Source organism: Emys orbicularis, chromosome 4, assembly GCF_028017835.1.
Source record: "Emys orbicularis isolate rEmyOrb1 chromosome 4, rEmyOrb1.hap1, whole genome shotgun sequence".
Classification (NCBI taxonomy): Eukaryota; Metazoa; Chordata; order Testudines; family Emydidae; genus Emys; species Emys orbicularis.
Window position 1 is genome coordinate 17,222,288 of NC_088686.1, and position 17,553 is coordinate 17,239,840.

Below are 17,553 nucleotides of genomic sequence, written 5' to 3' on the forward strand. Positions count from 1 at the left end.
ATATGGTGTTTTGTTTTTCATTGAAGATGACTTATCTCTCGTTTTCTATAATGAAATAGGAAACTGATTGGAAAATGTTAATACACATGTTTGAGGGCTTGATCACAATGTAAACAGATGAACACTTCCACCTCCAGTGCTATAGGTGGGGGCAAGGGCATCTCCAGCATAAAGAGTTGTAGCCACTCTCCAAGATTCTCCTCCTTGTTCTAGGTTTTCTACATTGAGTGAAATCTGTCCTTTTGATGGTGGATTGCCAGGCTGCAATATTCTTGCTCTAGCATGTTACTTTCCTATGTCGTGGACTACCAACAAAACGTGCAAAAGCAATCTGAAGAAATGCTAGCAGGTAGAATTAAATCTTCCACTAGACCCACAAAAATTATTGAATAGAGTGCTCACTGAAAGATCACCTTTCCCAAATGGGTTGTCTTTCCAGATCAGTGTCTTGTGCACACTCCAAACACACTCTTGTACAGTTGCTGCATTTCCTTATTTAACGATATTAATATTAATATTATTTGAAAATTAGTTGGGTCTCCAATATATTTTTATTTCTTAATTGCCCCAGTATCAACCTGGGCATGGAGCTCCATAGAGGCTCCTGGGGAAGAGGAGCACCTAAGTAATTGTCTCTTGGGACTACTTCAGGCATCAGTGTTTTTCAGAGGGAGTCATATACAATTCTTAGACGCAAGCAAGCTTGTTGATATGATGGACTTGTAGAATGGGAGGCGTTTAAAGCAGATCCCTGAATAAAAGGGCAAGATGGAAACAAGGAGGAATGAGAAGTCTCTGGTAGAAATAGAGGATGTTTTGTTGGAAGGGTGCGGGCTATGAAGAAAAAAACAATGGAGGGGAAGAGAGGAGATGTAAGCCAGTAGATTAATTTGGGAGAAGACTATATTTGAAATTTTTTGGCTACCAAGGACCTGAAATTCTTGGAAAAACTCCCATTAATTTCAGTGGGCTTTGGATCATCCCCAGATAGCTTATTTAATAGATATCTGAAAAAACTTTGGCGATGAAACCTGTCCTCCCTCCCCTTCAAAACTTTTATCTCCCTTGTTTGAAAGTTGTGTGCATGATGTCTTGCTTCCTGTCTAATACACAAATGGGATGAGGCATAATTGCCCAGAGCAGCTATGGGTTGATGAGTGCACATAACTCCTATTTGTGCAGAGGTGAGGTTGACCGAGTTCTGTGGTTCTCTATTTGTGGGCAACTTTCTGCTTGGGATGAGTTACACTGGACTGTAGTTAGATTTCTGGGAGTGTCTTTACAGGAACCAAGTCAGAATTTTCTTGTTGACTTGAAGGTTTTTCAGATACTATGCACGTCCCTTAACATATTGTTAGTGGTGCTTATGTAGGAAGGGCCTGATTAGTAGGTGCCACAAAGTAAAGAATTACAGATATGTTGTTTTTGTGACAATTATTATGTTGTCACTGTTCTGTTGCCTTAAATGAAAAACTGTGGATAAGCCACATGGCAAATTTTATACTCACCTCATCAAATATGCTTACAAGTTTGTAACATTTCTGTGAAATTAATGGATGCATGTTTCCTGTAAGAACATGTAGTGGAAACATCTCTCTGGTGTATTGAACTAAAGTGTTGTGTTTTTGTTTTGTTTTTGGACCCATTGATTATGTTAGTGAACCCAATACTTTTCATCATGACTTCTCCCATCTTTTCCACCAAGTCAGCCTCACATTCCCTTCTTGGCATGGTTTCCGATAGCTAGAGCTTTGAGAGAGGGCTGGACCTTGCTTTCCATGTCTGTCTTAGCAGCTGTATCACTTCCTATCATGACTCCTCTAAAGTGCCTTCACCTTAGAAGACATGTACATTTGTTTTCCTGAATTAACATAGTCTGGCAGCTAAACCTTAAATGAAGCCTCTTCTCTGAATATGTTCAGAGGAAGGAAGTTCTGCCCTATCAGTGACAACCATGAATAAGCTTTGAGATAAGCTCCATAAGCTCCTTTCCTTGTGGTTTTGGTGTGTCGTTAAGGGAACCACATACTTCATCAGTTTTGGGCAAATTGCCACAAAATGTATAATTTGTTTGCAATTAAAGTGGTATTTGGAAAAGGGTCTAGTACACTTTGGATGCTATCTCATCCAAACGAAGAAGGATGGATCTACATTTTTGATGTTTACTAATGTGGTTGCCTCAGTTCTGCCCAAATTGAGACCTTAGGCCCTGATTTTTTTTTTTCCAGAGGTGCTGAGCACCAAAACTCTCTGGTTGACTTCAGTGGGATGCTGGGACCCTCTGAAAATCAGTCTAACTGTCTCAAATTGAGTGCCCAAAAATAGTGGACACATTTGAAAATGTAGGGCATAATCTCCATGGAGCTACATGATCTAAGAAATTGTTCTATGTTGAAAATAACTTACTGTATTATATGCCTTCTTAGTCTTTCTGTGTTTTATTAAAAGAAAGACATTCTTCTGCAACAAAATGCCAAGTAATTTGAATTCCTAAGCAAAGATTTTCTTAAGTTTGGACTTTGTTAAAAAGTGGATTAATTACAAAATTGTTTAAAGAGTTTTCTCTCTCTCTTTTCTTAGGGAAACGTCAAATTCATCACTTGGGAAACCAGTTGCAACTCAACCAGCATTGTCTTGATACTGCCTTTAACTTTTTCAAGATGGCAGTGAGCAAGCACTTAACCCGTGGGAGAAAGATGACCCATGTAATTGCTGCATGTCTCTACTTGGTGTGTAGAACAGAAGGAACGCCTCGTATCCTTTCGCTTTTGAGCAAAACAAAGGTCGTTATTTTTTTGGATCGGTAGGTAAAACACATCAGATGTTCGAAAACTTGAAAAATCACTGTTCCTGTGATGTTAATAAAATTCCACTTTCAGAAAGTTAAATGTCCTGTTAGACTTAGGTTAGTTAAAAAACCCTAAACTTTGGGTCCCAATTTGATTCAGTATTATCACTTTAAATCCAGCATTCATTAAAATGTTGCAAGTGTTGTCTCAGCCTTTTCTGACATTTGAAAAAGTGATATTTTACAGTTGTGAAGTGAAACTACCTAATGATGATGCTAACATTTTTCTTGATGGTAGTGTGGTATCTTAAAAAGTACAAAATATTGTTAATAGTATGGCTGCGATAAGCAAGCAAGCATGTTGTAGTGCTGAGTGCTGTAATTGTGTAACAAATTGTTGATGATTGCACTTGAAAACAAAACAAAAAATAGCTAAGTTTAAAACATCCATCTTGAAAGTGTTTCCATTTGTGATATGAAGTTGTATGCAAAATATACTGCAGTAATTGACATTTCACAAATACCTACATTTATCTCTGTTTTTTCTTTAAATTGAGATAACTTCCTAGGTGTTAAGTATCAGAGGGGTAGCCGTCTTAGTCTGAATCTGTAAAAAGCAACAGAGGGTCCTGTGGCACCTTTAAGACTAACAGAAGTATTGGGAGCATAAGCTTTCGTGGGTAAGAACCTCACTTGCATCTGAAGAAGTGAGGTTCTTACCCACGAAAGCTTATGCTCCCAATACTTCTGTTAGTCTTAAAGGTGCCACAGGACCCTCTGTTGCTTTTTCCTAGGTGTTAGTCCACTATAATTCACTAGGGTGAATAAGCCCCTACAGACAAACTCAAGTCTTTTTACTTCAGCATCACAAGCTACTCTCTTTCCTCTTGTGGTTACTGTGACATCTGGATCCTCAGAGGTGGTAGTGTGTGCGGCCATATGGCTCAATTATCCATGTGGTTTTTTTTTTAATCTGTTACGTAAACATTCATTCAGTAACTAAAGGGATACTAAGAGTTCAACAGTACTGAAAAGCTCTACAGATCAGAACGGTCTGCTTTGAAAGGATGAGTTCAGGATGTATAAAATGTCGTCTGCCTTTTGCCAAGCCATTAGCTTCTTTTGTTTCAAAAACAGCAACTCACAGTTGAGAATAAAGTCTGGTACCGGACATAAAATTAACCATTTCTCTCCTCTCCCCTCCCTCCCTCCCCTGTCCATATCTAACCTTTTGTTTTGAAACTTGAAGATTTGAAAGTTTGTAATGCAACTTGGAAAAGGCATAAATACATATATTGCCAATTCTGAGATTACGTCCATTTAAGGGTGGTGTAGATTATTCTTGGTCTGTTATATTTGTGGTCCCAGTTTAGATCAGGGGCACACTGTGTCTGGCACTGTATAAATGCATAATAAGAGGCCCATGCCCCCAAAAGCTTTACTCTAGGAGGACCAAGAAGCTGATGAAGGGAGCAGGAAAGAGCAATGTACTAACAAAGTAAAGATATACACTCGGGGGCGAAAAACACACAGCCCCACACAGACAGACAAAGTGTGATGGCTGAGGGGTACCATCAAAATGTGCAATATTTATATACCTTTTTAGATTTTTTTTCCCTTGGACAGATTGTTGGTTTCAAATTGTATTTAATTTGTCCATTGTCAGATTGCCAATTTCGTATAGTCATCATAGAAGAAGAGATTTATTCAGGATTAATTTGGAGGAGAAGGTTTTAGGGATCAGTTCAGGGAGGGCAGTCTATTGATAATGAGCGGCATGGAAGAAGGCACCCAGGCAAGATTTTCAAAAGTGATGGATGACTGGGTGCCTCAATTTTTGTCTGCCCAACTTCAGACACCTTAAAGAGGTATGTTTTAAAGAAATTGGCACCCAAAATCACCAGTCGTCATTGACTATCTTGGTTGAAGACCATGGACAAATGGGCAGATGAGGCTGTTGTCGTTAGCGGTGCCTAGAGGGCAGGAGGTGAGAGGATAGAATGGATATAATAGGAAGTAAAAAAGCTGCTAATGGTTCAGAAGGTAAGGCCGAGAAGCTTGAATTTCATATGTAGAAGTGGAGGGATTGTGGGAGGGCTAGATAGAATAGATGGTAGCAAGTTACAATGTTAGAGACGTGAGGGGGTGGCAAAGTTGCCACCTCAACACTCCCCTTCCTGGCTGGCTGTGGTGCTGCAGCAACCTTTGCCTCAGTTTCCCTCACTGTCCTTTGGCCTACTCCGGCCATAGGAGTGTCCTGGCTTTCCAGAGAGACCACTTTGCAGAGTCCTGTCCCACAGAGTCATTTACAGAAATGGATACTAACCAAACCTTCATTCCAGATGGGTTCAGTGAGCAACCATCTCATCATAGGCATGCCTCTGCTACTGTATACTGTCTTCCTACCTAAGTAGAGGCTTCTGTACCTCAATCAATCCCATAGCCCAGGGCCTGGAGTCCCCCTTCCCTTACTCAGGGGTACAGGCAGGCTACAGCGGCTCAGGGCCCCTGGCTCCACTTAGGCTTGCAGCTTACCTGGGCTGTAGCCTGTTAGCTCTGTTGTACTATCCTTCTCAGTCTTCTTACATACTGCTTCCCAGAGAAGGGGAACTCTCTACCTCGTCTCCTCCCAGTCTCCTTTCCTCAATTGGGTTCACTCAGCTTTTTATGGAAACAAGCCCTGGGCTTTATTTCTAATTAGGCTTGCCCCATCCGCCAGACTTTGCAGATGGGTTAATTGGCCTCATATTAACCCTTTCCCAGCATGAGTGAGTGGAACACTCCCTTCACAAGGAAGGTGGTGTCTTAGAAATACTGTATTAGGAGGAAGAAACAAAGATTTGAACAAAGCCTGGATGTGATGGTCAGGGGAGATGGAGTCTGGACCAAATTATGGGTCTGGGTGGCAGGGCACATATTGGTGTTGTCAACAGTGACAGGATTGAGTGAGTGGGGTCAGTTTGGGAGGAAAGGAAGAGTTCAGTTTTGGACATGTTAGGTTTAAGTTGATGGAAGAGAGAGTGTCTCTCTCTTATGGCCTGCTTATTAGCTTACATTTTCTATAATATACCTGTCATCTATGTACAAATATGTGATCAACCAGGCTATGGGATGACCTTTTAGGAAAATTCAGGCCAGATCTAATGGTACAATGTGAGTTATAGCTGACTAGATTCCAGTTCTCCTTGGTATGCCACACATTTAATTTTCCTTTATTATTTAGTTAATTAATAAGAGTAACTTAGATTCACGTAGTATGATACAGTTTTTAAGTAACAATTTAGCAAACAAATCTAGAACACTTGAAATAATCCAAACTAAAACTATTCTTTGTAGCTCCTGGGTGAATTTATCAAAGTGGGTAAGATTTTATCCCAGATCACTTTGATTCATTGTTCCATTTTTCAGTGTTTGAATTTCTTTTCTCACTGGATATGTAAAGCTTCAATACAGCGATTATGGCCCTTTTTAAAATATTTTTTTAACATTATTCCTTCTCCATACTAATATTTGTAAAGGAAAAGTGGCTTGCTAGTTATTAGTTAAACCTGGGAACTGTACTTCAGCAGCATTCAGATGAACTGCTTGAGGAACTTGTATTATAATATCCCTCTAAAATGTATTTATATTATTGCTGTGAGCTATAAAAACATAACCTAACAAATAGACACAAAGGCGGTAATGGTTTTAAAAGTTCCAAAGCAGCGAATTCTGGAAAAACCGGTTATCCTACCATTAGAGCCAAATTCTGAGGGGCGCTGAGCACAGCCAGCATCCTCTGACTTTAATGGAAGTTGCGGGTGCTTGACAGTCTCAGAATTTAGACCTTAATTTGCTTCTTGGAACGGTAACAGACCTCACTTGTTTCTCTTTAATGTTTTGAAAAGCTTTTCCACCCCTACATATTGGGTTGAATGGAAACAAAGAGCTTTTTAACTGTTGCTAGAGTTCCCAAGAGAGAGCTTTGGAACAGTCAGACTTGGTTTTCGATTGACTTACTGGTTAGTCTGTGATCTGTACTTGGCCCAGAGGTCATTCAAAAACAAAGAGGCTTGCATAGTATTTTCCAGGTGGAATATTAATTTGTTTTAACGAAGGGATATTTCATTTCATCAGTAATCCTTTTTGTTGTACATGAAAGCTTTTGCAAATGATGCAATATTTTGTTTACTATTTCCCAACCTACTATCCATCCTCCTGTTTTTTGAATAACTTTTGTAGGATGGATGATGCATAAAGTTGGGGGTGTTCTCTTTTTGTTTTTAAAATGTCTCTTCCAATTTTTAAAATTAAATTAGTTTTCTTGAGAAAAACATGTCCTTTGTTACAGACAAATCCCAGTCTATTATAGAATAGTAAATATGGCCCACATTATGTCTTCCTGCAGCTTTTAACCATATGAGGTGACTTAATGGGGAATCTCTGCAAGAATTCTCTTGTGGAGATGCCTGTGTTGTCCTGCTGATGTGGATTGGGGGTGGGATTTTCCCCACTGCGGTAAAGTTGACCCCAAGCCTTTCCTTATGGAGGTCCCGTATTTCAGTTGTAGCTCTGGCCCCCAATGAGCTTGCTGGTAGCGTAGCTCTATAGGAGAGGGAGGGTTCTGCATCTTCTGTTTCTGTTCACTTTTTCTGTTAAGTTCCATGAGACCAGATGGGACAATGTCAGCCCTGCCCCAGTTCTGGCTGCGTGTAGTGAGAACTCTGACACAGGGCTGAATTACACTGGGAACTTACATTGGCATGGCTGTATCTCTCGGTGTGAAAAATCCCTACCCATAAGAGATGTAGCTATGCCAACCTAACCCCAGGTGGACAGCACTGAGTCAACGGAAAAATTCTTCTGTTGACCTAGCTACCGCTTCTCGGGGAGGTGGATTACCTATGCCTATGGGAAAACCCTTCCCGTCAGCGTAGGTAGTATCTATACCAAAGCACTACTGTGGTGCCACCATTGCGGTATAAGTGTAGACATATTGTGACAGTTTGGACCCCCCTTCTGTGGTGCCACCTGATATATTGGGGTCCCACTGAGCCCGCCCGTTCCACCAGCCTAGACTCCCTCACCCTGTCCTGCTGCGCGTATGTGCACACACACACGCACCCAGCTGTGGAATCACACAGTGTCTGCAGTCAGCTCTGTGTGGGAAGATTCAGCTCAGGGAATTGCCCAGCACTCAGGTGTACACACCTTCTGGAGTGTAAACCCAAAATTGTATTGTCTTGTGTTGTATAGAGATTGATACAGCGTAAGCTCATTAAATTTGCTCCCTCCCTCAATGTGGAGGAAGATATGCACAGCTTCCCCACGCCCCGAGTTATGAATTGCACAAACTGGGTTTTAGAATAAACAAAAAATAAGTTTATTAACTACAAAAGGTAGATTTTAAGTGATTATAGGAAACAGATTAAAGCAGATTACTGAGCAAATAAAACAAACGCAAACCAGGCTTAACACATTAAAGAAGTTGGCTACAAATAGTAGTTTCTCACCCTAAATGTTGTTTTATGTAAGTTGCAGAGTTTCTTGAAGGTAAACTGCACTGCTTGTGGCTTAAATCTCCAGGTATTCCTTTCACAGGCTGACCTTTCTTGCCTGGGCTCAGTTCCTGCCCCCCCGCTTAGTTCCTTTGTTTCTTCAGGTGTTTTCAGCAGTCTTTCTTCTTGGGTAGGGAGGCAGTGGAGAAGAGCCAAGATTAACTCACTTCCCAGCCTTAAATAGGATTTGCCTATGGCGGGAATCCTTTGTTTCCCAGTTTGACCCCCACCCCCTTCAGGTGGAAAAATACCAGAAGTCCAAAATGATGTCCAGTACCAGGTGACATGATCACCTGACCCTGTGTTAAAGCAGCATCCCAGGAAACTTCTTAGGAAAGAGGGAGATTAGTATCTTCAAAGTCCTTTTGTCCTTCCTAATGGCCCATCCAGGCGGATTGCCTACTGTCTGGTGGGCGTTCCCCAGGTACAAGCTCTTTTGTAATTGATACATAGTCCATATTCCTAACTTCAGATACAGAAATGATACATGCATACAAATAGGATAATCACATTCAGTAAATCATAACCTTTCCAATGATATCTCACATGACTCATCTTGCATAAAGTACATCTTAGTTATGCCATATTCATATCATAAGCATATTTCTATGAAGAATGTGGGGCATAATGTCACAATACCCATAGTAAGTCATATAGGGAAGGGGCAGAAAGAAGGGGGAAAACACTGAGATAGATGATGAAACCAGATTCTAGTGTCACTGGCAGACGTGCATATTCTGGTGCATCTTAGATTATTTCCAGCGCCTTTTTAATTTCCCTTCTAAAAAGAAAATTACCAAAGATGAACCTGAATGAACAGAAGTGTTCAGCACCTGGGAGGTTGTGGCCCTCAGGTCCTCTACTTAAGTGATTTGTCCCTTGAAATTTTCCCCCCTTGTGGATTATTATGCTACAGCAGGACAATAATTCCTACAGGGTGTGCTGTTTCAGGGGTTGTTTCAGCTTTCCATTATTTTGGGTGATAAATTTATTACATTTTTGTGCATTAAAAAAATTAAAGGGGAAACAACAGTTTGTCATAGGCTAGAATGTCAGATTGCGATCTCCCTGTTTAAAGCCTTGTGCTAACTGCCAATTATGGATGTTGTTCTGGTGTCATTGGTCAAATCATAAGGGGAGGGAAAAGCTGCTGCAAGTGTAATACTAGTAACTGACCAATTTAGGATGTGTGGTACAGCATCTTGGACATTCACATAAGGATGCTGATCTCTAGAGTTAATAGTTTTCCAAGAAGAAGGAAAAATTGTTTTTAAAAAGTACTAATATTTTGTTTAAAAATTTTACATATCAGAAGGCTGTTGCACTTCTTAAATTACTGGCACTGGCAATATAAGATTCAAATTATGGACTGGGTCCTGCTTCCATCTTAATGGCAAAATTGTCGTTGATCCAGTACAGAATTGGGCCAAGGTTTTTTGGCAGTATGGTGGCATCCGGGTGGCTGAAAATGTGAACTTTCCATCATGTGGTATTGAACAAAATATCTGCAGCAAATTAAGGGGAAACAATAGTGGTGAATGCCTTGTCAGAGAGATCAGATTTATCTGGCTTCAGTGTTTTGGTTTTTGCTTTCCCCCACTCGTTGAAGATACTGGGGAGTGAAGGTCAAATTAATCCTCTCTTGTAACTTTATTCCAGAACTGTTTTTCATTTTATGGGTGAAGGATGCAGTTTTAGGGTTTTTGGTCTATGAATAATTCTTTTCCTAGTACAGTATTGGTGTTTACTGGCCTGACTATTGCTGAGAAACATAGGCTATGTTACCAAGGGATTCGGTGTACATAAGTCTCATCAATGGTTAGTCTTTTTTCTGCCAGCAAAGAACAAAATAACTCTACAGTCCCTGGATTGGTAAAGAGGAAACACTACAAACAAAGGAGCAGATTGTGCTCTCTGGTGCACCACGGGAAATCTAGAGTAACTTCACTGAAGTCTCTGTAGCTGCTGTGGATTCACACCACAACGCAACTGAGGTATTATTATTTATTTGTATTGTGTTGGTGTGTAGTTAAACAGAGTTCAAGTAACTGTTGTGCTGGGCACTATACAAACAACAAAAAATGGTCCCTTCCTGGAAGAGCTTACATTCCAAGAATGTGACACAGCATGTCCTTGCAGGTTAATTAAAAGCGTGATTTTCAGGATTGCTGACTACCCACAACACACTGAATTCAATGGCTGCTCAGCACGCCTGATAATTAGGCTCTAGATTTATTTTTAATATCTGTAGGCTTTAAATAGATCCTTGCCAGGGTGTTAAAATGTAGTTCAATATACTTTTTAATATTTAGAAATCTTAAATTTTATGTAAAAAAGTAAATGATTAGGTTGGTCTTTTTGTTAGCAAGAGCGAACTCTCTGACTCCCGGGGTTATCTCGGGAATAACAGTACTTAATAACAGGCAGTGTACTGAGCTGATGTGAGAAAATACCATTAATCTCTTTAATAGAGAATTAATTCTGGAGTCAAATTCATACTGTTAACTGTTTTATATAATATGAAATCATATAGAACAGGAGCAGTAAAATCCATTGTAGTAGCACCCATAAACATATTTAAATATTGTACCATAGTTGTAATTGGTGGCTCCAGAAACACAAAGCACTTCTACTTTAATCAGCAATGCTATTTTAGCTAGTCCTCTTCTAAAAGAATGCTTCTACTTTCATTGTTTTCCTAAGTCTTATCTGAATGGGTTTTTTTTCCAGCACATTTTCATATTCCTCATAAAATACAACAACGTAGCATGGGAGCAATATTATCCAACTTTCAGATTTGTTTAGGAAAATCTGAGTACTACATGTCATTGATGTACCTGCAATTCAGAACCATTCCATATTAATAATGAAGAAATCGGACTGGAATGCAATAAGAACATTATTTAAGTTTCCGATTTAATAAAAGAAAAATATTGTATTTATTACAGCAGTTAACTAAGACTTAAGCTAAAAAGTTGCAAACACCTTCAGCAAAGCTTGAAAGTGGTCTAAATATTGACTTTTTAATATCCCAATGGATTCCTTTAAGTAATATATTTTTATGAAGTATAAAGTCTAGAAGATTTGCCAGAGTACCTTTCTGACAGCAATCTGATTTCTTCAGAGGATTGTTACTAGGAACTGTTTGCATAACAGACTGCATCCAGAAATTCTGTTGGCAACACTATTAAATTTATTATTTTAGTGTTTCTGTAATTTCATGCCAAGTATTCTTGCAAGTGGAGCCTTTTCACTATCTGTTTTTCTTCTTTGCACATGTGCGTCCTTCTTAGAAGACAAATAGAAACTCTCCTTTGAATCTTACAGTCAGTTTAGTTACAGTAAGCACAGATGATGGGAGAAAAATATGGCAAGTGACCCTCTTTTGTGGAGAGCAAAGGAATGACCTCTGCATTGGGCCTAGTTTCAACAGTTTGGGAAATGAGTTGAAAAAATTATCCGAATTTTGATTTCCTACGCAACAGAGCTTTTGCAGCAGACTGTTTCTATAGTCTTTTCTATTTTGACTTGCTGATTGGAATAATATATTGAAACATTTAACCCAAGTAATATGTGCTTTGAATTTTGTGTATTACGCATATTATTCAAGCTTGTAAACCTTTTAAACACCTTGAGATAAAATATGAATTGTAGAACTTTCACCTTCCTAGGTCAGTCATAAGTGAATTCATTAAATTTAAAATATATTTCCCGTTTGGGAGCTACACATAGAATTACTCTGATGCATGAAAGTATCAAAACATTACTGAGAATAAAGTTTAATCTAAGCAGCTACTAATTAAAATTGAGATTTATTCTGCTTCTTCTCTGTCCTGTCATCCTTTTAAATACAATTTTAAGCCTATTATGCACAGACATTGATGAAAAATCAGAGTGGCTCTGAGCTGCACTTTGGATTAAGGAAGGTGTGGTGCACTTTCGATACATGCATCTTATATCGTCACGTACTGTGTATTGATATTGGAAAGCACATTCGACATAGGCACAATTGTCTTAACTATAAGAGTGAAAAATCAGATTTTCTTTTATTGCGCTGAAGGAGTAATCTTACATGTATATAGTGTGTCCAAGACTGCACAACATTTGTTTTCTCCATGTGATAAACTTATAATATAGAGGAAAAAATTCCTTATCAGAGAAGAATAACTTTCAGCAAGATGACATGGGAATGTAGGAGATTATAACTGAAACATGTAAGCCTTTTATCACGTACAAAACATAAATCCAAACATTGACTCTATCTCATCTTCCGGAACTTGACAGGAAACTTTCTCTCCCTCACCCATTTTATACCGTTTTCCTTTTCATCACTGTCTTTTTTTTCTTCTGTGCCCATGGGCAGTAGTTTTGACCTTGTCACTGAGGAAAAAATGTGTACTCTTAACTTGTAAACCAATGTGGTAAAATCCTAGAGAAGACAAGGCAGTTTGTAGTTTTCATACAGGTAGGCTGTTTGAGTTAAAAACTATGGAGGAGCTTACGGCTACCCTGACATGCTAACTTGTGTAAGAACTACAGACTGCCTTGTCTTCATTAGGATTTTACCTCATGTTAGCTATCTTGAGGTTAGAACACATCTTTTTTCTTGGAGTTTTGGTCTGCAGCCCTGCAGCCAGCTGCTAGTGTTGTGAAATGATGGTGCTTTCTATGCTTTTCTGTTGGACTCCTATGATGCAGTGTTGGTTTTCTGAGACTTGGTCTTCACTTAAAATTTAGGTTGACATAGATACAACGCTCAAGGGTGTGAAAAATCTACAACCCATAGCAATGTAGCTATGCTGACCTAATCTCCAGTGGAGATGCAGCTAGGTCAATGGAAGAGTGCTTCTATTGACCTACCCACTGTCACTCGGGCTGCTGGTGTTCCTACACAGACGGAAAAACCCCTTCGGTCAGCATAGGTGGTGTCTGCGCTATGGGGTTATCCTTGCATACTTACAGCACCATAGCTATGCCAGTATCGCCCCTGTAGCGTAGACACGGCCTGTCTTAGGCTAGGTCTACACTACAGCGGGGGGTCGACCTAAGATACGCAACTTCAGCTACGTGAATAGCGTAGCTGAAGTTGCGTATTTTAGGTCGACTTACCTGGCTGTGAGGACGGCGGCAAGTCGACCGCTGCCGCGCCGCCGTCGACTCCGCTGCCTCCTCTTGCCGTGGTGGATTTCCGGAGTTGACGGCAGAGCGATCAGGGATCGATTTTATCGCGTCTTCACTAGACGCGATAAGTCGATCCCCAATAGACCAATTGCTACCCACTGATCCGGCGGGTAGTGAAGACGTGCCCTTAAACAGAGGGATCCATGTCTCAGCTGCTGTTAGTTTCACTCTGCTTCATCTTGGAAAGACAACAATCTAGTCTGTCTCAGTTTAGACTACTACTATTGGAAACCCTGTGGGCATCAGCGAAATTGAGTAGCTGGTCAAGTTCGCTCTGCTGCAACTTTGAAAAGCTGAGAAGGGAATCGGGCAATGAAGCAAATCGCTGGAGAGGAGGACCCTAAAATAGAGGTTGGAATAAAGGTGGATTAGAGAAACCTGTTCCCCCACTAATTGCCACTCTCAAAGAAGACAGTAGGTTCTAGTGTGGAAGGAGCAAGGCATACAGAGTGCTGCTGCTTCTTTCAGGAGTCAGGGGAGATGGAATGTGTGTGAGGAGGCCACAAAATATGGAGCCCTCAAACAGGGTTCAGGAACAGCAGCCTGACTGGAATCTCAGCACTGTTTTGCTAGCACTGGTGGGGCAGTTAGATTTTCAGCTCTTGACTTTGTTATTCCTTCGGTTTATTCATCTGGCTATTCGGTGTCTCTCCTAAATCTCTCTCTCTCTCTCTCTCTCTCAGATCTAGATGAGAGATTTGAGAGAGGTAGAAAAGAGAGAGGAGGTAAAGCAGGAAATGTAAAGAATGAAAGAGGGAGAGAATGTAGAGGAAACAGACATAGAACACAGGGCAAGAAAAATATAAGCCATGGTTTATATATTATAGGAAAGAAGAGGGAGAAGGAAGTGGAGAGAAAAGGGATAAACATCAACAAAGACATAGTAAGTTACATATTAAAATGTTATTAAACAGAAAATGAGCAATATAGTACAACTTATACCTTGCACAACTGCATATTCTTTAAAATAAAAGGAAGGAAGGTGTGGGTTTGGAGTGTGTGGCAGGATAGGTGTTCCATCCTGGCTAGTAGACTTAGTCTCAGGGCTACCAAATATCAGGTAAATGTTTTGAACCCTTGTTAATAGGAATGTGGTGGAAAGCAAGCAGTGCAACTTTGTGTTATAACACAGAACTTTCTTTTGTGATAGGCAAAGGTCTAAGGGTAAATCCTATCTAAAACTGAAAATCCTGATGCAGCCTTGCTATGCCCTATCGTCTTGTGACTGCTCCACCATTATAAATATTTTAGATACTTTTTGGTAAAGGAGTCTGTGGTAGGTGGATTCCATCTTTTTATAGGAATTTGTCCGTACTTTTGTAATGAGCTGCCATTTAATTGTTTGTAAAATCAGCCTCTTCCCTCTCTTTTCATTTAGCATCAGTGTACAGTGCACTAACTCTCTTGCAGAAGGTAATTAATTTACATAGGAGATATAATCCTGCTATCCACTAAACAAGAGTAGTCATTTGCTAAGAAGATTCAAGCCTCAGCCAGGTACAAGAATCCTGTTTTTTCATCTTGATTTTCTGGTGCAGCTGCATGTTAAATCAGTTGATCCAATCATGCCCTTTGGGCACACCTGTGCAACCCCACCTAAAGCTAATGTGTGCGTTGGTATAACTTGTATACATAACTTGCGTCTGAATCATTTTTATTGTTGGTGCATGTGTAGGAAAGAGCCCAACAGTCTTGCATCTCAGACTGAGTTTATAGGGCTGGCAATTAGGAAAAAAAAAAAAGGGGTGGGCATTTTATTTGTAAGCTGAGCAAATATGACATAGGATCAGTGAGATGTTGTAAACATGAACCTACAGTGCTGTTAGTCACTTTTCAGAGTACAGCTGTATTTTAACAGATTGCAATCAGTGTACTTTAGAGAGCTTTTTGAAATTACAGTACCTGGTCACAATAAAAGTACTGCAACACTGTGTAAAAGGTGCCTGACTAGATCTGTCCCACTTATCACTGGCAGCTTTATTTCCACAGTGGCAGATATGTACATTGTTCCTGATTTTTCTCATGAAGAATTTCAGCAGCTGAGATAAGTTTACAGCGCCTTAAAAACTGATTGTGAAAGAGCTGTTTCTGTGCTGTAAGAGAGACATAAGTGTTTGACATCTTTAGAGGATTAAAAAAGATAATTTAGGGATAAAAGTTTAAAATGACACTTCAAGAAGATATTCTTTATCTTCCATCTTGATTAAAACCATTTAATGGAAGTTGTTGCTCTTTAAAAACTTGACAAATACTATTTGCAAGTAGATTTTATTGTGCTGTTCACCAACCGATGCCATGCTGCATTATATTGGAATGCTTTGTGCTTTCCCATTGAAGTGTAGTAAATATTGACAATAATATCAACAGAATAGTAAAGCCTGTGACAAGCGTAGAAGAATTGCAACAAATTACTTAATGAAAGCTTTTATATTTTCAGTGGGATGTGTACACACTCTCGTAATAAAACAATGAGTGGCATTCCATTACTCATTTCAGAATACTTCCCTGAAGATGAGTCACTGATAAATGTGGTAGCATCTGAAATTAACACTCCCTGAATCTTTTCAAACACTGGTCATTGTAGAACAAATAGGAGCAAAATTGAATTCAGTCCTCTACCGAATAAAGAAATTAAAGTTTGTTATACTGCCTTCTTAGTCAGGCATTTTGGATAACTAGGACTGATTTACTTTAAATGAGAGGTCCCACATACAGTGTGGATTTCTTCCATTTGCGGTGTTGCTCTTGACCCAGCCTTGCATTTTTTTCAACAACTGGGCAAAATTCTGTACTGAGTTACATGACATTATAACCATATGGACTATTCTAGAGTTTCTTTTTAGTTTCTTTCAGACCCGTGCAGTTGGACTCATGGTAATTAAGACACATGGCTTCAAAGGCAAAAGATAAAAAAATAATCCAAATACATTAAAAAAAAACAAAACAAAACCAAACAAATCCTCTCTAAAATATTCCTATCACTTTCTCTATAACACATGGCATATTCAAAATACATTATGCTTCAGCATGGTAAAGATCTTAGTAGCACACATTTGAGATCACCTTTAACTTCCACTTGTGATTTTGCCATTTGTGAGTAATGTGAGCATAACAAACTCATGCACCATAATGTATTTTCAATATAGATAATATAACTGTATAAAGTAATAAAATAAAAATATTAATATGTATGCCTGTGTGTGTGTGAGAAATATATATACACTGTATATATTTTACTATGTATATTTTGCACATGCACATCTTAATATTTTTATAAATATATTAACTAATTTTGGTACATTTCTGCAAAAAGATAGATGTGGCATTAGACACTAATTATGTGGTTACCAGGAGCAATGCTTTCACATTCATTTTCTTAATGAACATCAATTGTTTCTAAAACATTAATGGACATCCTCATTTTTTTTCTCCAAAGGGTATTATTACAGGTATTGCCAACAAAGGTTCTTGGGAATTTTTCTCATGCTTTCATCATGTTTGAATTACTTTTGCTACCTCGGTACATCACACTTGGTTTTAGTAGCTGTTGTAAATTTTACTCCAAATGGTTGATGACACTGAACGCCTTGAATGTATGAAGCTGGGGGAGCTGTGACACTATAGTAAGTGAGGGAATGTCACAGTTAATTTTCGTGCATTAGTGCAGAATATGACTGTTCTTGCATAGAATAAAATTTTATATTTAGTGTAAGCACTTCTGAACCGTTAGGCATGGGCTGAAATTTTCTAAGCAGTGCAGGAATTTAGCCACACATCCGTGAATTTTGATGAAAGATATGACTAAATCCTTTGGGCTGCTTTGAAAATCTCAACAAGGGTAAAAATGGCATATTGTATTAAGTTATGAGTGTTGCTAGTATACAGTTTTTAAGCAACCAACTTTTCAGCACCATGCTATTTCCATAAGAAAGAATGATAGATGACTGTGGGATTGGTATTGTTATAATGGAGCCTTTAACCAGAACACCTGTTTTGATTATGACAGAAGAGAGTGGTAACTAAAAGTTTGGTTACCTGTATTGAAAG

General features: G+C 39.2%; 1 protein-coding gene across 3 annotated transcripts in view; it reads left to right on the forward strand.

The window, feature by feature from the left end:
- The window catches only part of BRF1 (BRF1 RNA polymerase III transcription initiation factor subunit), a 243,246-nt gene that overhangs the window by 57,370 nt on the left and 168,323 nt on the right, over window positions 1–17,553 (forward strand). For 2 of the 3 annotated variants that reach the window (XM_065402496.1, XM_065402497.1), the window contains exon 3: window positions 2,581–2,754. In XM_065402496.1, coding sequence (XP_065258568.1) covers window positions 2,661–2,754 — 94 coding nt within the window. In that variant the 5' untranslated portion in view covers window positions 2,581–2,660. Of the gene's footprint in view, window positions 1–2,580; window positions 2,755–17,553 lie in introns of those variants that run through there. The other variant, XM_065402498.1, reaches the window with a different exon arrangement.